Here is a 27,124-nt window from a genome sequence, read left to right as displayed (position 1 = left end):
GACGTAAGCCGTAAAGGACTGGTACACCCTCCGCCCCCTTGCGGCGATTCCCTTTTGTGCGAGGGGTCGAAATTGTTGCTTCCGGGGACCGGACATCGGAGGCGATAGCCGAGAGAGGGAAAGCGAGTTACTCGGTGACTAGCGAGGCACTGTGGTAATAGGGACAGCGAATGAGTGAGAGGTGGGTACTGCTACTGTTACTACGAGCGTATATAGGAGACATCTCAGGGCACATAGAGACATGCTATAGTGTTTTTGGCAGGGTTTAGGTGGGAGTCTGAAGATTTGGTTAGGAACTGTATGACATACATGTGTATTGGGATTATATATATATATATATATATATATATATATATGCCAGCACTGTGGGTACTTACACATTACATGCTAATACTGTGCCATACAGGTGGTTACTTACAGGTGGTACAGAGGGCACTGTAGTTAAAAGTGGGCACTCCTTACTCCATCACTTTCCACTTCCTCAGACCCTGGTGTCAACAATGAAAGTCAAACCCACAGACTGAGAATTGCAGACTCAGATACACACTGGCCAAATTTACTACACAACTGTAGACTTGGTTTAACACTGTATTAGGTCTTTGGTACTTGGGTGTTTTGAGTGCCACTGCCCCTGTGTCAGGCAGGGTGCTTTTCATTGATTAACATTACAACTAGCTTCAGACAAGCCCCCTGTGTGTAGTTTTAGTTTTAAATGGGATCAATATCTTTCTCCTTAAAGGAGTATTCCACCCAAACACAACTTAAGCATTTGGAAAAGTATACATGAATCTGGCTGACTACTTTGTGACTCAAATAAAATGTAACAGTAGTCACCTGTCTTCAGTCTGCATATTCCCAATCCCACAATTCCCTGTTGCACATGTGATGTCAATAAGGAAAGAAACATCACAGTGCAATGCATTGTGGGTTATGTGAATCTTGCATGCTGTCTGTAAGCTGTGGAGAGGTTGTTACAATTTGTAACATCAGTGTTTTAGTCCCTCCTTCCCTGCCAGGATTTTAAATGATACAGAAAGAGAAGAACTGTTTTGCAGCTAGATTTCAGCATATCAAAATGGTATTTATTCATACCTTTTGAAGGAACAGATTACAGTGATAGGTATATTAGAGGTTTCTGTGTTGTGTGGGGCTCTTTAGCAAATTTTTGTTTTGTTTTTGTAGTTCCCCTTTAATGTCATCAGTGTCTTACAGAACTGCTGCTTGGTATAGAACTGAGCAAAGAAGCATCAGGAGATTATTTCTTGTTCATTAAAGTAGAACAGCAGTGAAGCTTTTGTTACATACAATCAGTAATGAAGATGAAAAATTAAGATTATCTCAAAAAGTTATAAAGCTATGGTTCCACACAAAATCCTTTTGGCTGATTTTGAAAATATTCATTTTCACTTTTCAGCGTGACTATATGCATGCTGCTTTGTACTTTCATTTTTAATCAGTTTTCCAAATTTCTAATTGATATCTTTAACTTGAATTGAAAAATAGTTTGAATTTTTTAAATCCAACTCCCATTGACTTCAAGATGAACTTGTCAGCTTTTAGACACAGATTCTTTAATTTGAATCCCTGAGTTTCAGAAAATGAATGTATTTAGCTTTTTGCTGAGTAGCTCTCCAGTTTGCAATTTCAGCAGCTATCTGGTTGCTAGGGTCTTGGTTACCTTAGCAACCAGGCAGTGGTGTGAATGACTGGAATATGAATAGAAGAGGGACTAAATAGAAAGAATAAGGAATAAAAAGTTACAATAAAATGAAATTGTAGCCTCAAAGAGCAAATGTTTTTTGGCTAGTGGGGTCAGGGGACCCCCATGTAAAGATAGCAAATAATTAAAAAACTATTAAAAACAAATAATTAAGACCAATTGCAAAGTTGCCAATAGTACATTTTATAACATACTAAAAGTTATCTTAAAGGTGAACCACCTCTTTAAATCACAGTAAAAACTTGTATACAGATTTATATAAATCTGACCCTAAATGTTTTCTATGCCAGCAAAGAAAAGGCTGGCGTTGTTAAAACCTTGTTTTCATAGAAGACATTGGAATCCTCTGATTCCACTGTGAGAAGTAAAAAGAACCCTACAAATTCAGGATACCTTTTGGACAATTTCACCCATAATATTCTCCATAATTAACCTTTTTGCCCCTAAATTGCGAAAAATCTGGCCCATGTTTGCACATAAAACACTGGGATCCTCTGATGCATCTGTGATTTAAAAAAAACAAAAAACTCCACATTATTAAAAAAAATCAATTTCACCTATTTTCTTCCACTAAATTGGCCCATATTTGTGCCTAAATTGTGAAAAATCTGGCCTTCGTTTTCGTGTCGACTTTCAAAAGCCACTGTGAAAAAAAGAACCTAAACACACTAGATGCATTTTAGTAGTTTCATTCACTGTCTTTTCCTAAATTAGCTTTTTGTCCCTAAATTGTGAAAAATATTGTCGTCGTTTTGACAGAGCACTGGAATCCTCTAAAGAGCCTAAAGAACTTTGGCCAATTTTACACATTTTCTTCTGTTTAAGTAGCCCTTCGTTTGTGCATATATTGTGAAAAATCTGTCCCTAGTTCTTGCATTAAAAACACTTGGACCCGCATTCAGTCACTGCATTCTCTTAAATTACTTTTTTTCTTGTTCCAAAATTGTGAAAAAATATGACAGTTTGCACAAAAATTAGACCAAAGTCTGATGCCAAAGTAAAAGAGCCTAAAACATCAATTACATTTGCAAATCAAAATAACTGCTTATTTATATGTTACTTTTGGTGACAGCTGGTGTGATCAAATCCTTTTGTAAAACCCCAGGCTTCAATGGCGCCCTTGTGGAGCCCTGGAATGCTCCACTGTGGAAATGACATGAACCTGCGCTTTTTTTAAATGAAGAGTAAAAGACTACTTTTGGTCAGAAAGGGCTAAGCAGAGACATACAAGTTCACATCTTTTTACATACTGGGTGCAAGAAACTCTGGTGGAAATGTTTTGTTTTTTTTTGTCCCTGGCACAAATTTGAGGTCTGAGAAGAAAAGACAACGAAACATTTATTTCTGGTTAAATATTGGTTGCTAAAGCTTTGGCAGTGGCAGGTACCAGAGACCACCACACACAACACTGGCCTATTCACCCCCCCCCCCCATCAAATCGGCTAAGTGCTGCGTCACTGCGCTTATACACGTATGGCTGTGACGTCACATTTTCAGATGAGACATGGGACATGGGAGTAGGCTGGCCGGTAGGAGCTGGACTTAAACTGGGTTGCTGGACATTTAAACAGCAATCCAGGGCTGCAGGCTTTTTTTAGACTGCCCTGCAAAAAGTGGCACTTGTTGGGGCGTAAAAAAGGGTGTGTGGCCTACATGATGAATCATCGCCCACATTTACATGTGTGAGAGACTGCCTGTGGTACATAGTTGTTCTATTACACTGCACACTTTTATTCTAGAACCACCATGTAACCCTTCCCTGGGATGTCTCTGGACCAAGGTCTCGCACTAGTTCCTCATCTGCTACTGTTATTTCCCATTTTCCACATCAGCATCACTACATGCCCCTTTCTGTCAACTACCGTGTAACCGTGTATCATCCCCTGCTGTTGTGTAAGTTTTTAAATAAACATGCGATGCCTACAAGTTAATTGTTTCTAAACTATAGTATATATACTGTGGTATAATATTTTTCCTAATGTATCTAAATTACAGTTTTTACTCCAAATACAAAAGACAATATATGGATAGTTGTTTATTAATTGTGGAAATAATGACATTAATAAATGTTCTAATTTGCAGCACATCAGTATGAAGCTGGTAAATCTAAAGCAGGCCATTCTACAGGCCTGGAAGGAGCGATGGAGTGACTACCAGTGGGCTATCAACATGAAGAAATTCTTTCCCAAAGGAGTAACATGGGATATATTAAATCTGGCAGGTCAGATTTCAAACACACCACAGAATAAAAACTATTTCCTAGTAAGGGGAACCATTTGGCTACTGCTTATATGCAAACCTTGGGGCTTCTGGGGAGATGCACAGAACATTTGTTAACCAGAACAGTGCTGTTGTATGGGTGTATAGCTGTCTTGTACACTTATTTCCTAGCAACCTCAGCCATCCGTTTGATATTTCTACTAAATATTTTTAAATGAGCAATAAATGTCTGAGGTCAATGTAAAGACACGACATAGTGCTTTTCTGATTCTTACCTTTTTTCTTCTTTTGCAGAAGCACTCCTGGATCAAGCCATGATTGGACCAGCTCCCAACCCACTCATCCTGTCATATCTCAAATATGCCATCAATTCACAAGTATGTCCACTCTGATTAAACCAATCTAATATGCTGCATTTATTCTGATCACTGGCTCATTCAACTGACCTATTCTCTCCTCTAGATGGTGTCTTATTCAACAGTCCTAACAGCAATCAGCAAGGTAATGTGGATTCCAGAGAGTCTGATTTGTTCTTAATAGATTTGTTCTTCTTCTTTTTTTTTTTTTTTTTATTATCTCTCCAGGGTTGGTTTAATATTGATCTCTAGCACAACCTTGCAATACAATTTAAATGCCTGTAAAGGCCCTATATACCTTAAAATTGTGTTCTCTACAGGGAATTGCCTATGTTAAAGCATAACTTTGTATATTTACATACTGTTCAGTTAACCACGCCCCTTCGGCCATGCCTGTATCTAGGATTCATATTTATATGAAGTAATTGGCAGATTGTAAGCTCTTGCGAGGAGGGCCCTCTGATCCTATTGTTACCCTGTATTCCCTTGTTTGTTAAACTTTTTAAGATCTCTGTTTAAATTTATTGTGAAGTTCTGTGTAATTTACTGGTGCTATAAACAGTCATATGAAAAAGTTTGGGAACCCCTCTTAATTCTTTGGAGTTTTGTTTATCTGTGGCTGAGCTACTTCCTTTTAATATATAATATGCCTTATGGAAACAGTAGTATTTCAGCAGTGACATAAAGTTTATTGGGTTAACAGAAAGAAAATATGCAATATGCATCATAACAAAATTAGACAGGTGCATACATTTGGGAACCCCAACAGAGATATTACATCAGTACTTAGTTGAGCCTCCTTTTGCAAATGTAACAGCCTTTAGACGCCTCCTGTAGCCTCTGATGAGTGTCTGGATTCTGGATGGCGGTATTTTTGACCATTTGTCCATACAAAATCTCTCCACTTCAGTTAAATTTGATGGCTGCCGAGCATGGACAGCCTGCTTCAAATCATCTCATAGTCGGGGGACTGTGACGGCCACTCCAGCATATTGTACTTCTCCCTCTGCATACATGCCTTTGTAGATTTCCAACTGTGTTTAGGGTCATTGTCTTGTTGGAATATCCAACCCCTGCGTAACTTCATTTTTGTGACTGATACTTAAACATTATACTGAAGAATTTGTTGATATTGGGTTGAGTTCATCTGACCCTGGACTTTAACAAGGGCCCCAGTCCCTGAACTAGCCACACAACCCCACAATATTATGGAACCTCCACCAAATTTGACAGTAGGTAGCAGGTGTTTTTCTTAAAATTCGCTGTTCTTTTTCCACCATGCAAAGTGCTTTTTGTTATGACCAAATAACTAAATTTTTGTCTCTTCAATCCAAAGCGCTTTGTTCCAAAATGACTGTGGCTTGTCAAAATGAGCTTTTGCATACAACAAGCGACTGTTTGTGGCGTGAGTGCAGAAAGGGATTCTTTCTCATACAGATGTTCTTTGTGCAAATTGTGTTGAATTGTAGAACAATGTACAGGTACACCATCTGCTGCAAGATGTTCTTGCAGGTCTTTGGAAGTGATCTGTGGGTTGTCTGTAACCATTCTCACAATCCTCCGCATATGCAGCTCCTTCTTGGCCTGCCAGACCGGGTTTTACAGCAACTGTGCCTATGGCCTTCCATCCCCTGATTATATTCCTTACAGTTGAAACTAACCTCTGAAATAACTTTTTGTAGCCTTCCCCTAAACCTTGATACTGAACAATCTTTGTTTTCAGATCTTTTGAGAGTTGCCTTGAGGATCCCATGCTGTGTCACTCTTCAGAGGAGAGTCAAACAGAAACACATCTTTTAATTGGCCACCTTAAATACCTTTTTTCATGATTGGACACACCTGCCAAACTAATCCAACCAATTTGGTGTTGCCAGTAATCAGTACTGAGCAGTTACATGCATTCAAATTAGCAAAATTACAAGGGTACCCACATTTTTGCACAGCCAGTTTTTCACATTTGATTTAACTTCATACAACTAAATACTGCTTCACTAAAAATCTTTGTTCAGAAAACACCCAAGTACTCAGATGTTCATGGGAAATGAAAGAGATACCACTGTTATCTTTCATTTTGTTGAAAGTGAAGGAAATTATTATGCAGGCTGAGAGGGGTTCCCAAACTTTTTCATATGACTGTAAATAGATGATGATGATTGGCAGCAGGTAGGGTTGTTTAGCGGCAAACTAAGCTCCACATATGCCACAGCCATTTGTCTTAATAAAATAGATTCTATACTGTTTCTATAGTGCTTGATCCTGTCATTACAATCCAAATGTGCCTTACATAGCCCTCTGTGCCAATACAGCTAAACAGGCTGTTATTCTTTACTAAACAAGTTCTTTTAGCAGACCGTTTTTATTCTGCTTCCTTAGTTTGATGATTTCTCAAGAGATCTCTGCATTCAGGCCCTATTGGAAATTATGGATATGTTTTGTGACAACCTCAGGTTTGTATATACAACTTTATATATATCTGACCCAACTTTAACCAGTAGGCTAGGGTTTTTATTTGCCATTTCCTTTTCTTATTGTATATATCACATTCCCTTTCTTGTATATAACTTGGCATTACTATTGCTTTTCTTTCTCCCTACCCTCCACGCATCCCATACACATCATACTGTATCTTTGTTAGGGCCATTCGCATTTAATTTTCCTTATTTGTTTACTTCTGTATCTACTGTTTCATTTGCTTTTTGATCCTTTAATTTATCTAATCATCCCATGCCAGTTGTCACGGGAAGGCAGAGGAATGCATTGGACTTTGCCGGGCCCTTATGAGTGCTCTGAACTGGCTTCTGCGCTGCTCTACATTCTACACTGATAAACTCAAAGATATGCTAGATCCAGTGGCTGGGGAGAATCACCTTTCTATGTGTCTGCAGAGACTGGAGTCTATGCTCAGCAGTACCAAGAATCGGGCCCTTATCCACATTGCCAAGCTAGAGGAACCAGGTATGGCATTAAGGCAAAGGAATGCAATGTATGCTTGTATAGGGGAGTGCAGGCAGCTCTTTTGATGCCACTGATTAATCTATACTTTCCTAAGACCCCCCTTCTAAATTCTCTGCAGTACACAATGGGCCTTTTCCAACAAGGGTATTTTTTTTTCTTGAGCAGCACCCCTGAAATATAATGCTATCATCTTAAGATCTTAATAACAGTCAGTAACCTCCTTTTTGTATAATTAGTAGCTAACATACCGGGCATTGCCTTGAATATTTGTTACTACATTTTTTAAGAACAGAATCATGAAAAAATAATATTAAGTGCAAAGCATTTGTGCTTCTGAGTATCTCTCAAATACCCTTTAAAACCCATAGGTACATGTTTTGTCTCTTAATGCACTGCGGAGTATTTCTCCAATACTATGGTATGGCATCATTTCATTGGTCAGATGGGTAGGCTTCTGATTTTGAGGTTAATGGATGGCATCTTTAAAAACCCCTGTCTGCATATTTTGTTGCACTTGGTCTGCTGTGGAATTCCAAAATCCTATTGATCTGTTTGATAAGAGCTATTTTATAGGTGGGGGGCCTATGTTTTGTGAATAAAAAGTAGATGTCGACATCATCCTGAGAGAAAGGTCCCTGAAGAGTATAGTTACATTACATTGTTCAAAAAATTATTTGCTTTCATGACATACCCACTGCCATTCAGGGCCTGATTTGTTTTTGCACAAAACGGGGTTGTTAGCTTCCTCCTGGGTGAGTGTATAGTTCCTAAGGTGTTTGTTGTATTCAGTCAAACAAAGTATAGATTGCTACAAGGGGACTAGCCCCCATGCTTTATTATGCCCCTTCATTAGGGGACTGGTCCCTGTTTTGGAAGAACCTTGTGGGCCAGTAGCCTTCTGTACTTGGTATCAAGCTTTGCGGTGCCATCTCCCTAATTAACAAGCCCCAGGCTCAAGGTACGGAAGCAAAGTCATGCATGTGGGAAGCGTTACTTTTCTGTCAGATGTAGCCACAAACTTATATATAAGATACCTTTATTGAGAGAAGTACAATCCAGCTTTGAAAAAACATTGTAGAAATAGCTTACATTTTATGAAGAAAGGGAATAAAGTAGATGGTGGTGGAGGACATAAAATGCAAGAATTAAGGTGAATAGTAACTAAGAGAAAGATGCTAAGACTGAAGGATTTATCTGGGTATGCATGAAGTTCTGGGGGTGGTGAGGGCATATGTATAACAATTCACATATGATAATTAATGTAATGTTACCTGAGCACTAAATCATGTATGCTAATTTGGTGTGAATTCTATTTTTTGAGGTAGGGGGATACACATAGATATTACAGCCTTGAATTTAGATATCCATTGCTTTCCTAAAGTGTTTATCTTCTCCACTTCCATGGGACACTGATACTTTGCTCAACCTTTTTCCATACCGTTATTAAATTCCATGGTGCAGTCCAGTATTTGTTTATACACCATCACTTTTTTCCCTTTGTAATTGTATGTAAATGTGTCTGTTACTCTGTAATCTCTTCCCTTTGTAATTTATTGTCAGTGCAGACTTAGTTGAGTTATATATTTGAGAATTCTCATATGTTGCATTTTTTTTTACCAGCACAAGAAGGCAGTTTGCTTTCTTTTTACATATGGTATGACTTGCACTTCTATTTTGTCTTGCAGCTTCCTGGACATCAGTGGAACAATCTTTGCTCAGATTAGCTGAGAGCATTAGTCTCCTTCCTAGTGTTCAGCTCAGAAACCAGGCGGAGGAATGTGTTTCTCTAATAAGAAGGTAAAGGGACTTGTATAATATTCATAGTTCATGGGGCAAATGACTGGAATGTGAGGGTCTACACATCAGTGTTCCCCTAGCTGTAATGGTACATTGCTTTATTGTTCAAAATGATGTAGCAAATTATTATTATAGATATAATTCTAGTGAATCAAGTTTGTTTCTGTAATACTGTGTTCTGCTGACCAAGTCTTGTTGTTTTACGTTTATGCTTTAATTCATGTAAGTGGGAAAAAATGTACTTCCTTGGTGCTAGCAAAATTATTTAGCAAAGTCAACCGTAACTCCACAACTCTCATAACTAGTTAAAAATATCCAGTTTATTATTGTGTTCAACATTTTGTCCAAGTCAAGAGCCTTCAAAAGGAACTGAATCTTATCTATATATCATCATCAACAAATTCTCCTCAGTCCTGTATCAGCGATTTACCTATCTTAGGCTAATGGACAGCTGCCTGTTTCTTTACCTGTTTCTACAGAAAGCTGATCCAAGAGCATCCACTCTGATCCACTACATGCTGTACATTCACTGACAGGCAAGGTGTAGGCCAGAGCCGCACTGGCTGGTGGGGCAACAGGAAAAAACCCAGTGGACTTGAACCCTCATGGGCCCCCCTTGACCCCCTGTGCTTTTAACTGCAGGAGCTGGAGCATCTCCTCCCCATCATGGCCGCAAGGAGGAAATGCAGTACACGGGGATAGGGTTTGACATAGAGTAGAAGTTTGAGACTGGGGTGGTGGGGGAAGGGCCCTAAGATGACAGCCCTGGTGGGCCCCCAGACACCCCAGTCCAACCCTAGTGTTGGACACACAGTTGATATCTGCATAGAAGCAGGAATGTATGCATTGGATGACACTATGCCTCTCAGTGCATCAGAGCCAATGGGAATGGATCTGCCTGTATTGTGGTGAGGTTTGGAATTACTGCAATGCATATATTATGACTAAGGACTGGTTCTATACAAAGCAGGAAAAACTACTCCCAGAACTGTGCTTTACGGAGAAGTAATTTGATCCTCCTCTGTCTTATACACAGCATCCCATCCATGCTTTCAGTTCATTCAGACCAACTTCAAAGGAATGGATTCCCCACTGTTCATGCTGTTGTGATGCTTGAAGGCACCATGAATCTAACGGGCGATGCACAACCTCTAGTGGAACAGATGAACACCGTAAAGAGGATGCAGGTGAGGGACTAGTGTTTTTATATTGGGCCAGAAGTGAAATGTTAGGGTTGTCCAATTCATGCATGCCTTTTCACTTATAAAAATGTAATCTGCCCAATAACAGACTTTGTTAATACTGTTGTCAATTATGGTTTTATCATCTGATCAGAGAATATCTCTCTTAATGTAGCGAATCCCCTCGCACCTGTTTCTCTTGGAGGTCTGGAAGGCGTGCATCGTGGGGTTAATAGAATCCCCAGAAGGGACAGAGGAGTTAAAATGGACTGCTTTCACTTTTCTTAAGGTGTGTTTAAAACTAGCAAGGATCACATTTGGCATATTATGAGGTTTCTGAAGCAAACACTCCAGTTTTACTAGTACTGGGCAACAGTTCATTATATACACTTTTGATAAACTTTCATTTTTTAGTACCACTGTTCCTTTAATACAGGAAAACCTCAATCTCACTTTTTAGGAAGAGGTTACATTTTGAATGGCTCATGGTTGAAGGCCCAGTGTTTGGAAATGTACTGGCTAAATATTTTATTCTAGCCATGTGCTATTTGGGTGCCCTTTCTCATATTTAATAACAGACCAGTAACATTTTTAATTTTTTACCCCATTAACCTTTGAGGTTCAGACTATCTTTCATCTTTTACCAATTGGCCCTTTTTTAAACTGTCATATGTCTTCATGAGAATATGTAACCCCTTATTTAAAGGAGAAGGAAAGATAAAAACTAAGTAAGCTTTATCAGAAAGTTAAATACAGCCATAAGCACTCACAGAAACGCTGCACTGAGTGCTCTATCAAAAGAAACACAGGAATTTTTGTCTCCTTTTGTGTACATATGTTCTTCAGTCTAAAACTTCATTCTCTCAGAAAAATCCTTCAGGGCATGGACAGGAGTCTATGCAGCCAATATGACTTTCCTTCTCCTTTAACTGTGATTTTAAATATTACATGAAAGCACCATTTTTTTAAATTTTAGCAGTTATAGGACCTCTCACTCAAGCATATATTTCACTTACTTTTTGTTTGTTCCACCCAGATCCCACAGGCTTTGGCAAAATTAAAGAAGCTTTCTCCAATGGAGCAGGTTAGATCGGCTACTCATTAATCTTATATTAACCATCACTCAATGACTGACATTTACAATGCTATAATGTGCTCTTTTCCCCACTGTAGGATTTCAATGAGGATATGAAGTGTGCGTTTGAATACCTTCTGAAACTGACTCCCCTTTTAGACAAAGCTGACCAGAGATGCAAGTATGTCTACTTTCACCTGCTCCATATAGCTTATACCCTGTTATAAAATAGGCCAGCTATTCTACAGTCCTGTGTTATAGAAAGGTTTTGTGCTCAGGAAAGCAAAAGAAGTTGTCAGTTATATAAAGTTTTTGATATAACAGATGCTATTTTAGGCAGTATGGCTTTTTATTTTATAAGGAGGCAAGAGATAAAAAAAATCTCAATAGCTCTAAACATTATGAAATATATTGTGGGTATGCTCGTGTGCAGCTTTTTTTAAACATAGACACACATAGATTGGGATGCCTAACTACTACAACCTTCCATAATATTTAATTTACCTCTTGTGGCTTTTCAGGTGCAGTCCTATGCTGCCGTTTATGAAGAGCTTTCCCCTTCTAAATACTTAGGTACTTGTTGAGGGGAAAGCTTGTATAGTGCTGCTGTGGCTGTGTGTTTTTGCTCTGTGCTGTAAACTAGAAGTGGTGTTTGGTTTCTCAGCAGATTTACAGCATTCTGGACCCTTGTTAAATGGGATCTCCACCCAAACACAACTTAAGCTTTTTGAAATGAAAACATAATTTTAAGCAATATCAGTTAAAACATATGCAGCCTTTTCATGATTTTTAATTAAATAATATGGTTTCTAACAGTTCCCTAAGCCGTGGCCCCCTGTTCCTCCCAATACCACAATTCCCTGCTGCAAACGTGATGTTAATAAGAAAAGGAATGTCACAGTGCAATGCATTGTGGGTTATGTAGTTCCTGCATGCTGTCTGTAAGTTGTGAAGAAGTTGTTACAATCTGTAACATCAATGTTTTAGTCCCCCCTCCCTGCCAGGATTTCAAGTAATGCAGAGAGAGAAGAACTGTTTTGCAGCTAGATTACAGCATATAAAAATGGAATTTGTTTATACTTTTTGAAGGAACAGATTACAATGACAGGTGTATTTGGGGTTTCTGTGTTGTGTGGGGCTCTTATAATAACCATAAATTTTGGTTCACAAGCAAGAGCTCCACTTTAATCTGAAAAAACAGACACCTAATAGTAGGCAATTTATGATTCAGTAGATTTTCAATAAATGAGTTACTGGTCATCGTGTTACAGGAAGGTGTTTGTTAACTTTAATATTTTTATTTGTTTGGCCAGCTGTGACTGTGTGAGTCTGTTACTACAGGAATGCAACAAACTGGGATTGCTTTCAGATCAAAACCTGGAGAACCTTGTGGCAAAACGGTAAAAATACTTGCTTCTAGTTTTCTCTCTGCTTTAATTGTATGTTTGTGTAATTGTACATTGCTGGGCACAATGAATCACATGCTGTTTTTTTTTTGCCACCTCTACCAGGACAGCAGACAGGGAACAGGCTCCACGTATGAAATCAGCTGAAAACTCTACAATCCAGCCCAACCCAGGGTTGATACTCCGAGCAGAACCCACAGTCACAAACATTCTTAAGGTGATACATGTCAGGTTCTTTGTTATTATTAGGGGAGAGTAAAAAAAACCATGTATTTATAAAGTGCCAACAAATTCTGCAGGACTGAACGGTACATGGGGTATCTTCATTGAACATACAGATTACATGCAAAGAACCCTAAAAATTAGAAGTTTGTCTTATTTTTACATCATTTTTTAAAAAAAATTATTTAGCATTCTATATTTGAATTATTTAGCCATTGTACCCTAGTCCATTGTACCCTAGCAGCCAGGCACTAGTTTGAATGGTGTACAAAGTAACAATGGTAATAGAATGGTAGCTTCAGAGCACTCAAGCTACAGGCTGAAAAGAGCACATATTAAAATAATTACAGTTGAATTATTTAAAGTAAATTAAAGTTGAACTATCCCTTTAAAGAATTTAAGACCTTTTTTGTTATTTGATGCCCCTGGGTAGAAAGGAAATAGCTTGGCAGTTGTAAGGTGATGCCAGTGCATTGTGTTAGTGTTGAAGCTAGCCACATAGAGGAAAAGTTTAGTGATTTTGTAATCACGCATGGGTTCCAGATGCCATATTCCTAGTCTGGTCATTTAGCAGTTTGCCATATGGGGGTCGTGCAGTATTTGCGGCCAGCAAATGCATATATGATGCCCAGCTGCTCATTTTCTTATCTGAGGGTAACCACAGATTCAGTCTTTATCACTTTTATTTTATATGTAATCCAGGTCAGGTTTCCTTATTATAAGTGATAGCTGCTATGCCTTTATTACATATTAATCCTCCTACTCTGTTGTGATGATCTTATATTTCACAGACAATGGATGCTGACCATTCAAAGTCTCCAGAGGGTCTTCTGGGAGTCTTGGGTCATATGCTGTCTGGCAAGAGCCTGGACTTGCTATTGGCCGCAGCGGCAGCCACTGGGAAACTGAAGTCTTTTGCCCGCAAATTCATACAGTAAGTTTTAAAATAACATTTTGAAGGCAGTTGAAGTGTTTGTGTCAATATGGAAAAGCTATAGGTGTTTATTCTGTGCAGTCGGTACATAAATACTTTTGACTCCGACTCGTCAGTTCATGGTACCTTCAACTATTTTTTTTTTTTTTTTTTTTTTTTCAAAGGTGTTTATTTTGCATTTGTAACATAAAACAACATAAAACATTTGGCATTGGTTCTACAAGCGTGTTCTTTTCATGCCAGAATGTAAACAGTACATTGGGTTAGATAATCACCTTCGACTATTTTTAAAGGGATTCTGTCATGATTTTTATGGTGTACTTTTTATTTCTAAATGACACTGTTTACATAGCAAATAATTCAGATACGTACTGGGAGCTGCTATCTTGCTCCCTTCCGATCGGCTGCTGATCGGCTGCTGGGGGTGGGATATCACTTCAACTTGCAGCGCAGCAATAAAGTGTCCCTAAGTCTGAGCTTTCAGAAGCGCTACACATTTGAACTGCTTTCAGGTAACTTGTTGTTTCTCCTACTGCCATGTAACTGGAGGAGTCCCAAGCCAGACTTGGATTTCTTACTATTGAGTGCTATTCTGATACCTACTGGGAGCTGCTATCTTGCTCCCTTCCCATTGTTCTCTTGATTGGCTGCTGGGAGGGGGGAGATATCACTCCAACTTGCAGCGCCACAGTGAAGTGTGACTGAAGGTTATAAGAGCACAGGTCACATGGCACCCTGGGAAATGAAGAATATGGCTAGCCCCATGTGAAATTTCAAAATTAGAATCCATGTTAGATCTGTTTGTGTTTTTGAAAAATGGATTCAATGCAGGATTTTGCTGGAGAATCTCCTTTAACTGATGGGTTTTGTAACAAATATGTTTCCCCGTGATAGTATTCCTTTAATATACTAATGCAGGGATCTTCAAGCTTTTTAAACAGGGGGCCAGTTCATTTTCCCTTAGACTGTTGGGTTGCTGGACTATAGTTTGAATTTTTTTTTTAAAAAACCACAAACGAATTGCCATGCACACTGCACATATCTTATTTGTAGTGCAAAAAAACATGAAAGGGCAATACAATATTTAAAATGAAAAACAATTTTAACAAACATAGACTTCAATGGGAAGCATGGACCTGGTTTTGGCTGATGAGATAGTCCGGTTCCATGTTTCTCACTGCCAGTCATAACAAGTGATGCAAGTGTTCATCCGTTAGTCTGGATCTGGTTGGCGATTTCAGATGTTTCATTCTGGAAAAAGTCTGTTCACAGACATAGATGCTGCCAAAGATGGTTGTCATTATGAGTGAATGATTCCTGAGATTAAGATATGTCTCAGAGGGGAGAAATGCATAGAAATTGTAAGGCTGCTTGATTTCAATACGTCTTTCAGAGAGTCACAATTCTGTAGTTCGGCCAGTTTCATTTGGTAAATCGGATTAACAATTTCAATGTCAATTGAAAATGGGTTCTGTAAAAGCTGTATGTTAAAACTCCCTTTGCAACATTTTCCAGTGAATCCACACATTTTTTGTTTGGGTATGGTTTCTTATGGTTTCTCAGCTTTTGCGTAGTGGGGTGATGGCAGAAGTTTTCCTCCTTTACTTGTTTTAATAAGGAGGTCCAATTTTACTTCAGATGTTTTCACATGTGAATGTATATCACAGATGAGCTTCCCCTTTCCTTGAAGTTGCACATTGAAACTGTTGAGTAGCGCTGTTACATCTGTCAGAAAGGCAAGGTGCCACTTCCATTCTGCATCTGGTACAGAAAAGCAGAAACCCGTGGAAGTAAGGCATAAAAACATTTCAAAACTCTCCCTCGATGCACATTTCTGCGCGGTACATAATATCTTCATAGGCAACATTCAGCTCAGAGAGAAATTCCTGAAGCTGTTTGTGGTTTACGGCACGAGCCCTAATGAAATTAACACAGTACACCACAACTTTATGAGTTGCACTTCAGTGATCACAGTAAATCACAGCGCTTGTTGATGGATGAGGCAGGATATCACTATTGGACGCGAATGGTTGTGTTTGTCCATCTCTTGGTCATAGACCCCACCATGCTAGGAACACCATCAGTTGTCTCACTGGCTAGTTTAGCCCAGTCCAGCTCCAAATCATTCACAGTTTGGTGAACCTTTCATAGATATCCTATATGTCGAGTTTCGTAGTGTCAACGCAAATTCATTCTTTGAACACAGCCACTGAATCCTGGCATACCAGACAAACCGCTCTCTCCTTGCACTGCATGAAAAAGTAATCGTAGGTCCACTGTTCTTTGAACATCCTGCACCTGGAGTCAGTTTTTCTTTTACTTGACATAATTGTTTCCTAGGGATGCACAATGGCTATTACTACTTTGGGATGGGTGCGCGTAGCTATCACGTCTGCTGCTGGCCTGTGTGTCTGGGTACTGGGTGGTAATGAATCCACACACTTTTTGTTGGTGCTGTGGCATTTAAAATTGACTCTTGGACATTTAGTGCTCAGCATTTTCAAACAGCAATGGTCTAACAAACGAGTGTACCCACACTGGCAGGGATTTGCCATAACTTAAAGGAAAAGTAACACTAAAATTTTTTAACTAAAAAAATCTATTCTACCCTCCCCCAATAATTGCCCTATCCTGAAAACCATTTGTGATTTTGAATGCTTTAGTAGAAAATACCTGTAAAAAAAACTTGGCTTCCTGTCATTTGAACAAAGGCGATACGGCGATGCCGGGGAAAGTATCAGGAGATGCATGAACTATGCGGTGATCGATTGATCGATCCTAGCCTGACTTCTGTATAGGAAGGAGTCAGGCTAGGCTCGATCAGTCGATCACTGCATAGTTCATGCATCTCCTGATACTTTCCCCGGCATTGCCGTATCGCCTTTGTTCAAATGACAGGAAGCAGAGTTTAACAGGTATTTTCTTCTAAAGCATTCAAAATCACAAATGGTTTTCAGGATAGGGCAATTATTGGGGGAGGGTAGAATAGATTTTTTAGTTAAAAATTTTTTAGTGTTACTTTTCCTTTAATGAGGGGAGTGTTGGATCATTTTGTGCTCTCTCCACTAGGCCACTGAGTGCTGCAGGGCCAAATGTTTAAAACTGCCCTGTGAACTCTTGCCTTTATGCCATACAGATCTAATATACAGTTGCTTTGAATTTGAGAGCAGATAAGCACTACTAGCTCCATGAGCTAGCTCCCTGTAAATTAAACTTATTTTTAACGTGTTGGTGGAGGATGATCTGCAGCCCGGGTGCTCCGGCAGGGGTCGGGTCTGGGCCGGCAGGGCCCATCTGTTTTTTTCCCAGTGCCCCGCCAGCCCAGTCCGACCCTGGAGTTTGGCTGTGTTAGGCTTGCCAGGATTTGCAGGGGAACCCAAGAACCCCTGCTCTATGGACTAACACAGAACAGCAGAATCAATTTTTGTTCTCACAGTGTCTGTAACATACACCAAAAAAGAAAATCCATACAGCAGTTAAGAAGGGAGACACACTTTAATGGTGCACTTGCCTCTTGGGCTTTCTACCTGCTGGATACTGGTCAGTGCCCAATAATACATACTAGCTGTGCCATCTAATCATTTCTTGCTTTTTGTCTTCCAGACTCAATGAATTCACGAGACATATTGGAGTAGAGAGCTGTAAGTGTCTTTCTTTTTCCCTGGTTGCAATCAATAACACCCGTATCCATTAATCTTCCCTTCCATTAACCTTCCAACTCCATTTCCTACACATTGGCTACTTCACTAACTGTAAGTGAATTTGGCCACTGAACTGATTCTGTCTCCTCAGCAAAGGCGGCCAATGTCCGAGCCCTGCTTTTTGATATCTCCTTCCTGATGCTTTGTCATGTGGCACAGACCTATGGCTCAGAGGTAAGGCAGTTTCTGAGTATGTGGCTCCTCAGTTTTTGCTAATTTTGCCCCAGTTGTAGTAAGAAGAGCTCTAGTCACCACCACCATCATCAATGGGTAGCAAGATTATTTACATTAACCCTTGTGCCAGGCATTTGAATGCAGTCAGATCTGAAATGTATTGTGGACCATGGAAGCACATACTGGGATATGGGAAAGATCAACTAAGTCTTATTCATTTACTTTTTTCTGCAGATGATCCTATCTGAGGGATGTCCAAGTGGTGAGATGCCTTTCTTTGAAAGCTGGATGCAAACGTGTATGCCAGGGGAAGGGAGGGTGCTAAATCCAGACCACCCATGCTTTAGACATCCAGATATTGCAAAGGTGGAAGCCCTGGTGGCTCTGCTCAACACATCCACGGAAATGAAGCTGGCGTATGTTATATATAGTTACACAGACTACATTCCCATACATTGTACATGTATTGGTTCTAACTTACATCCTTATTCTGTTACGCAGGCAGACAAAGTGGCATGAAGTGTGCCTGAGTATCCCTGCGGCCATATTGGAAATTCATAATGCCTGGGAGAATGGCGTCTTGTCCTTTGAAGCCATTCAGGTATGAACTGGTGTACATTATATAGAGATATCAGGGATCCCTGCCTCTCTCTACCAAAAGTATAGACAGAAGGGACTTCTTATTCTTTCTTCCTACTACTTCACTGATTTTATGGACCCCTCCCTCACTCATACTCCTAATGTACATATGCCATAGAGCCCTTCCTTTCTTCTGCCATTAATATGCAGATAACAGGGACTTTTTCCACCCTCCTACTCCTAACTTTCAGGCATCAAGGACCCTTACCTCTATGCTACTGCTAATAAACAGACATAAAGGACTTCTACCTACCCCTTCTCCTAATATACAGACATTGAAGATCCCTGCTTCTAATATGCACACTTCAGGGACCCTGTTTACGTGAATGCCATGGCATTTGAATCTTCCTTACTCTTTTTTTCCTAATTCACAGATATCGGAATAAATCTTCTTACCGATATCTAATCCAGCCCTCTTCAGCCTTTCCCCCACTCTGTTCTAACACATGCACACACAGCTAGCAATATTCTTCATTTCCCAGGGTGCCACAGCCATGTGACCTGTGCTTTGATAAACTTCAATCACACTTTGAAAGTTGGCCTGATATCACCCCCCTCTCCGAAGCTGATCAGCAGCACAAAGGGAAGGGAGCAAGATAGCAGCTCCCAGTAGTTATAAGAATAGCACTCAATAGTAAGAAATCCAAGTTCAACTTGGGACTCCTCCAGTTACATGGGAGTAGAAGAAACAATAGGTTACCTGAAGGCAGTTTTAATGTGTAGCGTTGGCTCCTTCTGAAAGCCCAGGCAGAATGCGCAGAGATGGCGTCTACGCATCAGTGTTACAGCTAAAAATACATTTGTTGGTTCAGGAATAAAATGTTGAATGGCAGAGTGAATTATTTGCTATGTAAACAGTATAATTTAGACGTAAAGGGATTCTATTATGATTTTTATGGGGTACTTTTTAAGTGGTACGCCCCACTTCAAGTGTAATGGAGTTACTTTGTGTGCTACAGAAAATCACAGACAACATCAAAGGGAAGGTGTGCAGCCTGGCTGTATGTGCAGTTGCCTGGTTGGTGGCTCATGTCAGAATGCTGGGACTAGACGAGCGAGACAAGTCTCTGCAGATGATCCGCCAGTTAGGATCACCCATGTTTGGGGACAATACTTTGCAGTTCTACAACGAGCGGTAAGTACCCCGAGCTTATGTGCAGTCTTTTTAGAAAGGTGTAAAATATTTTCTTCCATGTGTAATTACAAGTATTTACATTCTGTACTATTGTTTTTCTTCTCTCCTCTTAGAGTCATTATCATGAGCTCTATCCTGGACAATATGTGCGCTGAGGTTCTGCAGCAGACTGCCACTCAGATTAAATTCTCGGCTCCAGGAAGTGAGCCGGTGCCTTACATACATCGCTTGCCCCCTAAGAAGCCCATAAAGGAAGTTCTGAGGGGGGCATTTAGCTCCACCTTAGAAAAGGGATGGGTTGATAGCCGCACCCTACATGTATTTGATACATTGCTTCATATGGGGGGTGTCTACTGGTTCTGCAACAATCTTGTAAAGGTGAGTAAGGGGAGGATGCTGTTGTGAGCAGATGAGGATTCCACTAATTTGCCAAATATAAATACATGGTTTCTCTTCCTAGGAGCTGTTGAGGGAAACACGGTTGGAGTTTGCTTTAAGGGCGGTTGAGCTGCTCTATGCCATCTTCTGTTTGGACATGCAGCAGCTGACGCTCACCCTTCTAGGGCATGTACTGCCATCCCTGCTTACAGATTCTGCCAAATGGCACATGCTGATGGACCCTCCGGGCAGAGCACTGGCAAAGTGAGTGAGCTACACTGGGAAAAATGGTGCAGTAATACAGAAGTGATCTCTTGGATAGACATTGTCCCCTCCCACAGAGCAATGACCGTTCAGTGCCCATGTGGTGCCTGACATTGTGAACCTGTAGGTCACTTTTGTACATTGGAAACTGTATGCAGCTTTGTCCATTCCCTCAACAGGTTATCGGTGTGGTGTGCAATGACCTCCTATTCCACCCAAAACAAGGGCCAGCCATCTCCCCGGCAGAGGAAACGGCATAGAGAAGATATCGAGGTAAATGATTTTTGGATTACACAGATGGAAAATCTGTGTATATGCTATTGAACTGGAAGGAGGCATGTTTACTTTATATGACTTTTTTTTTTATAAAGTAATTTTCAGCATATAAATTCTGAAAGGTCTGTTAATACAGCCATAAGCACTCACAGAAAAGCTGCACTGAGTCCTCAATCAAAAGAAACACGTGATTTCCTTTCTCCTTTTTTGTGAACATGTTCTTTGGTATCAGACTTCCTCTCTTTTAGCGCTCCTTCAGGTTTGGGGCACGAGTCTGCTCAGTTCTGTCCTCTCTCCCCCTCCCTTCTCCTGCTCCCCCTTCCCATAAGAATGCATATGAACCCTTTTCCCCTTAGGAATGTGTGATCTGAGCTTCCAACAGCTATAACTGCAGCAGGAAGCTACCAAGACCAAGCTAAAATGGCAGCTGCTATCGAAGGGAGCTTCTAGGGCTCTTTACTCCGGTATAGTAAAGCTTTCTGATGAATAAATATAGCGTTCTAGGTGGTACTAATGTGGCAAATCTATTGGTAGTACAATGCCAAAATGCCTTTCCTTCTCCTTTAATTGCAAAAGAAAGGATTTATGAATTTTGTTGATAAAACAAACTGTTTAGTCTACTCTGCATTCCATTGAGGTGCATGCTCAGCATGTAATTGCCCCATTGCAACTCCTTAAACTGCAAAACTACTATTATCCTTTGTTTCATGTGGTCCACTCTATGGCTACAGTCAACCCACTGGCTGCTCAGCATCAATGCATAGATATGTTGCCACAGAGCCACAAACACAAACTTAATCACTGCCCTGCATTTACATAAAGCCAATTTACCATTACAAATTGTGTGTTTATGTTCTCTGCCCCAGGATTACAGCAGCCTATTTCCTTTAGATGACACCCAGCAATCAAAACTTATGCGTCTTCTGAGCTCCAATGAGGAGGAACACAGTGTGCAGGCTAACCCAGGTAAAAAGTTTCTGCAAAAGCAGCCTTATAGTCAGGGATGTTTCGGTCCCTAATGCCCTGAGGCGGCCTAAGGGATGGCACCCCTCCACGTTGTTTTGCTTTGTGGGGGTGGGGGTGGGGGAGAGGCATCCACATCACTAGCGCAGAGAGTGCAAAGTACTCTCTGCATTAGAGGAGCTGCAGTTTTGATTTAAAAATCTGAATTTTAGCTCTTTAAGTTACCAGGGGCATCTTTTTGCCACCCCTGTTAACTTCAAGGGCATTGGCACCTGAGGCAAGTTTCTCAGCTTGTCTCTTTGCAGCGCCCCTGCTTATGGTATTGTGAAGGAGTGAAGGATTTGAAGCCATGATGCTTTGAACCGGCAAGAAGGACATCAAACAGTTGAGGCAATTCTCTCCCTTCCTGAAATTTTCCTGTTGTTTTTCCTGGTGCTGGCTTAAAGGATAAGTAAATCTTAAAAATAAGTGAATGTCAAACATATGACAGTGCTATTCTAAGCACTTTTGCAATTTATATTCATTTTTTTAAATTCCAATCTGTAAGGGATAAAGTCCTGTCAGTATGAATGAATTGTGTTACAACCTGCTGGCCAGTTTCAGACTATGAAGTATTAACACTTTTACTGCCAACCACACATGTGATACATTCTTTGCAGAAAAAGCTCTGCGCAAATGAAGCAAAAGGCGCCAGTGCAGAGAGTTCAGTGTGCCCCAACCCCCTAGGCAATGAACCAAGGGGCTGGCAAGTCAGTCCTGCGATGCGATTGTCGCAGGAACGACTTTTAACAGCAGACACGATCGTATCTCCCGCACTTGTTTGTGATTCTGCTCCTAGGAATTTCCAAGACTCTGTGATTTCTGGGTTACTCGCCCAGGACATTCCTAAGCTGGATCCACTTGGGAATGCTTGTACTTTGCCAGTCCTCTCAATGAATCCGAAATACTTGAGAACCGAGTATTTCCTATATGTGCAGAACAAGCCTGTCTGTAGCATTTACAGACAGGATGTGGGTTCCCATTTTAATGATGAAACATTTTCTCTCCTTGGTAATGTTCGTATTACTGTGAGTCAAAAGCCATCAACCCCATGGCATCTCACCCCCCCCCCCCCCCCCCCAATTTCTTCCTTTCCTAGATTGAGGATACAGTGTGGTTATATAGATCTTTTGGCATAAAAATAGCACCCTGTCATTTCCTTTCCTTTCTTTATTTTCTACTTTCATGTTAAATCTTGACATTACATGTGTTTTTTCTCTGTACGACTTGGCACTATAGCGTCACTAAAAACGTCATAGAGAATTTTCTGCATGGTACCCCCTGACATCCTGTGCAGGCCCGGGCCTAGGGCGGCACAAATTTAGGGGCGCATGCCTCCCCGCCGCAACAAAATTTTTATATTTTGCGCCCATATGGAGCAATGGGGACTTCTTCCCACTGCTCCGAATGGGAGTTTAATTGTCGCGCATGCTCGCTTGCATCGGCGCGGCGGAGAGGTTTGTTCGTGCATGTGCGCGAGGGGGGCGATTTGAAATCCGGGCGCTGATCCTGTGCCCTAATTTTTTTTTTTTTTTAACCTAATGGCTTTTCCCAGGGCAAAATTAATTTTACTGAATACCAGGCATGAGCATTCTGGTTATTATCTGTGCTGGTGAGTGGGGAAGGATTATGTCATTCTGTTTATTTCTCTTGCAGTAGATCGTCCAATGAACAGCTCCCTCTCTGCCTCCCAAATCCACAACATCAGCTCCAAAGAACCACTGAACCGAGTGCTAGGTAAGATGTCTTCCTGCTCATTGCTCTATTTCACCAAGTCAGGGCCACCACCAGAAATCTTGGCTTGCCTGCTCCTGTCAAGCCGTTCTGTGGTATCTTTGCTTCATACTAGTGATGTGCGGGTCAGACGGGTTCGGGCTGACCTTGGCACATAACTTGCGGGTTGCGACCTAACACTGTCGGCTGCCTCTACCGGCTTCTGTATTTATAGGTGCGCCCTTGCCTATAAATACAGGGCAGAGGCCGGGTAGGGTTCAGGCTAGGGTCGGGTGTGGGTCAAGTCGCACATCACTACTTCATACGTACATTATGTAAAGATGGCCATACACTGGCAGATTTCAGCTTTGGGTCCTTCAGACAGGGTTTGAATTTCCTCAGATCAGGGACCCGCGTCAGCTTGTTGAAATCCACCCCTGCCAGGATTTCAAATGATGCAGAAAGAGAAGAACGGTTTTGCAGCTGGATTTCAGCTTATAAAAATGGTATTTATTCATACTTTTTGCAGGAACAGAATACAGTGATAGGTACATTACGGGTAGGTGTTGTGTGGGGCTTTTTAACAAATTTTGGTTCAGAAAGAAGAGTTTCCCTTTAAAGGGGATATATTCCATAAATTTTTACAGTGCACTAAACCATGTAAAATAATGTAGAATAGAAGTAAGTGCTTTTATTTTAATACCTTTGGGTTCAAATATTTCCATAACTGCTTGAAAACTGTGCTCTACCCAGACCTGGGGCCCCGCCCTGATAGACTTCACTAACACAGCAGAGCTACTTAAAGTGCAGTGAATATGCATAGTGTGGGTGGGGCTTTGCTATATCACAGGCAAGTCTGTTCCTGCTCTGAGAGACACAGAAGGAGGGAACTGGGAGGGGCTTTTCCCTGCTGCTGCTGAGTAAAACCTGTCAGTCAGTGCTGTGACCACTTCCTGCGGGAGACTGAAGCATTTCACTCTGACTTCTGATTAGAGAGGTTGTGTGTGCAGCTCTCATATAATGACAGGTTTAGGAGGTAAAATGTTATCAAAACATCTTTCTTTCTGCATTCTTTCACATTTTGAGGGAGGATGAATATTCTAACTGAATATGAACTTTATATAAAATGTCTCCTTTAAAGGACATGTCAACCCCAAAAATAATATTTTTCCTAATAATAGAAAACATAATTCCAAGCAACTTTCTAATAAGAATTTATTGAAAATTTTAAGTTATTTGTAAATGTAATTGCTATTGAAAGCAGCATTTACTGAATCCTGGTTGTTGGTTTTTAATCAATGTTGCAAAGGTCGGTCTCCTCCAGCAAGTCAGGGCTGTCAGGCTGCTGCCTTGTGTTACATTGTTTCAAATGGCAGAGCCGCCAGGGCAGAGAATAGAAAAGGGCAGGCAAACACTACTTCTAATAGCAATTATATATACAAATAAGTCAAAGCCCATTACAAATTTGTAATGAATATATATTGCAAAGTTGCTCAGAATTATGTTTTCTTTTATTAGGCAAAAAAATTATATTTTGGGTTGACTTGTCCTTAAAGCGGACCTGTCACCTTAAGAAATAATTTCAAATTGTTTTCTATTGTGTTTGTCAAGCAAAATAAACTTTACTTACACTATATAAATTATTTTAATCTTATTTTCTTCAGCCTTTGAATTCACAATTGCAGCAAGCAGGCAGGGGCCATTTTGTGGACATTGTTATCAAAGCAGGCATTGCATCCTGCCAATATCTTGTTTCTGTGCCAGTATGGGGGGACCTGATACCCATATCCATGCACTGGTTACACAATTAGATGGTGAGGAGGGAGGGGGAATGTGAGGAGTTCAGTGACATCTAAGAAGTTCTGAATTGAAAGTGAAAGTAACTGTCTGCCCCACCCCTATGCCTAAGGCATAGAGGCAGGGCAGGAAATATATGATTGACAGCTGGGATTTTAAAATGCTTTTATAATGGGTATGGATGTGGTAATAAAAAAATGATTTTAGGTTTCATGTTTAATTTGAAAAGGACTTTTATTATACAGCTTATTTATGTCTGGGTGACAGGTCCACTTTAAAGGGAAAAAGATTTTTTTCACAGTAGCCATATTGTGACTTTACAAATCTGACCCCAGTCCTGTGTTTCATTCCTTTGCGTCTGTTGCAGCAAATCTTTTCCTGTTGATCTCGTCAGTCCTGGGAGCCAAGACGGCAGGTGCCCAGACGCAGTTTGTACAGTGGTTTATGGAGGAGTGTGTAGAGAGCTTGGAGCTGGGTGGAAAAGGCTGCATCCTGCAGTTCATGCCTTTCAGCATGGTGAGTGGAAAAGCAGACTTTGGGCATAACCCCAAGGGTTAGAGGAAAGGGAAAGTAAATCCATCTCCAGGTTTTGCCTTTAGTCCCAGTTCTCGATCGCCCCAGCCCCTCCTTAACCGTATCACTCAACTTCTTTCCTTTAGCCATTCCCCAAACAGTAGTGTAGTGCTGTGCAGCAAGGTTGGCAGCTTTTATCTATGACTGCATCACTTCCTTCCGGTGATCGGGGAGCATGGCCACTGGGCCAGGCCAAGAGTCAGCTTTCAGTTCAGTGCGCATACGCCAGAGCAGCTGTGTGCCGGTTTGCAGTTCTGTACATGTGACAGGAACAGCTGCATGGGGTAAGCAGTACTGTCTGGGAGGGGCTAAAGGCCAAAAGTCAAGTAGGGCTTTGCTTGTCATAGAATGGGCAGTTTTTTTTTTTAACATAGTTTTTTTTAATTATTTGCTTTCCTCTTCTGACTCTTCCAGCTTTTAAATGGGGGCATTAGTCCCGGCAGCCAAAAACTATTCTCTGTGAGGCTGCAGCTTTATTGTTATTTGGACTATAGCAACCATAGAGCTGCTAAAATCCCAAACTGGAGACCTAATTAAAGATCAATTGCAAATTATCTCAGAATAGCACTCTCTACTAAAAGTTAACTTAAAGGTGAACAACCCCTTTAATGAAATAATTGGTAGGTATCTGTTTTTCTGCCTGAAATAAATTTCTGTGCATAGACAAACGTGCCAATAGGCCAGCCAGTCCTTTTGGCCTCACTGCCCTCAGCTTATAGCAGGACAACAGATATATTAGTAATTGGTAGAAACATTCACCAACCTCGCTGTCCCCCTCCATTCCATTCATTGAATCTCCAGTGTAGGAACCATTGCCATAGGGGTTCATAGGTTTATTGCCTTTCTGAATATTCTTGTGTTTTTCTCTTCCTCTTCCAGGTCTCTGAGTTGGTGAAAGTCTCCACCTTATCCAGCCCCAAAATTGTGTTGGCCATTACAGACCTGACCTTGCCCTTAGGGCGCAGAGTGGCTGCGAAAGCTTTAACTGCTCTGTGACGTCATTTTACCATTGCTTGTCTGTCACCCTAATACCATCCTCCTATGGTCCTTCACCTGTGCCAGCGATGCCAGCCTGGTCCATTACTGAATAACTGACTACAGCTAAAGACCGCACTTTGCCCATTACAGGAACTTCATAAATGCTCACCTTTTTTTATTGCTTACAATATTGACTTTTCTACGTTATTTAAAAACAAAACATGTGAATGTGAGGGAATAAAACATTCCGTTTTGGTTTGTAAAATGATGTAAGAACCTTTTGATTGAGCTGCCAGCAGGACTGAGGGTCCAGATACAACGCCTCAATGGCCAAATGGAATCCTATGCCCAGTGCTTTAGTGAATGTGACTGCTGCAGCACAAGTAGGTTTTCTTTGAATTCACACACTGCTTTTTTATATACAGGCATGGGATCTGTTATCCAGAATGCTCGGGACCTGGGAATTTCAGGATAAGGGATCTTTCCATACTTTGGATCACCATAACTTTGATTTACTAAAAAAATAATTTAAGCATGAAATAAACCCAATAGGATTGTTTTGCCTCCAAAAAGGATTAATTATATCTTAGTTGGGATCAAGTACAAGGTTCTGTTTTGTAATAACAGA

General features: G+C 40.7%; 1 protein-coding gene across 3 annotated transcripts; it reads left to right on the top strand.

Moving 5' to 3' along the window:
• med24 (mediator complex subunit 24) lies at nucleotides 1-26,764 on the top strand. 3 transcript variants are annotated; one of them, XM_004911803.4, is made up of 27 exons: nucleotides 1-181; nucleotides 3,460-3,613; nucleotides 3,803-3,941; nucleotides 4,235-4,317; nucleotides 4,403-4,441; nucleotides 6,670-6,743; nucleotides 7,028-7,251; nucleotides 8,937-9,048; nucleotides 10,085-10,235; nucleotides 10,405-10,518; nucleotides 11,266-11,313; nucleotides 11,403-11,485; nucleotides 12,618-12,704; nucleotides 12,816-12,927; nucleotides 13,724-13,866; nucleotides 17,470-17,507; nucleotides 17,659-17,741; nucleotides 17,976-18,157; nucleotides 18,243-18,342; nucleotides 19,340-19,515; nucleotides 19,629-19,893; nucleotides 19,976-20,157; nucleotides 20,337-20,430; nucleotides 21,300-21,399; nucleotides 23,092-23,172; nucleotides 25,313-25,461; nucleotides 26,398-26,761. In XM_004911803.4, the coding sequence occupies exons 3-27, from the start codon at nucleotides 3,812-3,814 to the stop codon at nucleotides 26,512-26,514; spliced, it is 2,967 nt and encodes a 988-aa protein (XP_004911860.1). In that variant the 5' UTR covers nucleotides 1-181; nucleotides 3,460-3,613; nucleotides 3,803-3,811; the 3' UTR covers nucleotides 26,515-26,761. The 3 variants fall into 3 exon arrangements, with proteins under 3 accessions (XP_004911860.1, XP_004911859.1, XP_012813137.1); XM_004911802.4 differs by lacking the exon at nucleotides 3,460-3,613 and having other exon boundaries at nucleotides 26,398-26,764; XM_012957683.3 differs by lacking the exon at nucleotides 3,460-3,613 and having other exon boundaries at nucleotides 23,095-23,172.
• The last annotated feature ends 360 nt before the right edge of the window (nucleotides 26,765-27,124 follow it).

The sequence above is a fragment of the Xenopus tropicalis genome, chromosome 2, assembly GCF_000004195.4.
Source record: "Xenopus tropicalis strain Nigerian chromosome 2, UCB_Xtro_10.0, whole genome shotgun sequence".
Lineage (NCBI taxonomy): Eukaryota > Metazoa > Chordata > Amphibia > Anura > Pipidae > Xenopus > Xenopus tropicalis.
This window is presented reverse-complemented; position numbering and strand designations above follow the sequence as displayed.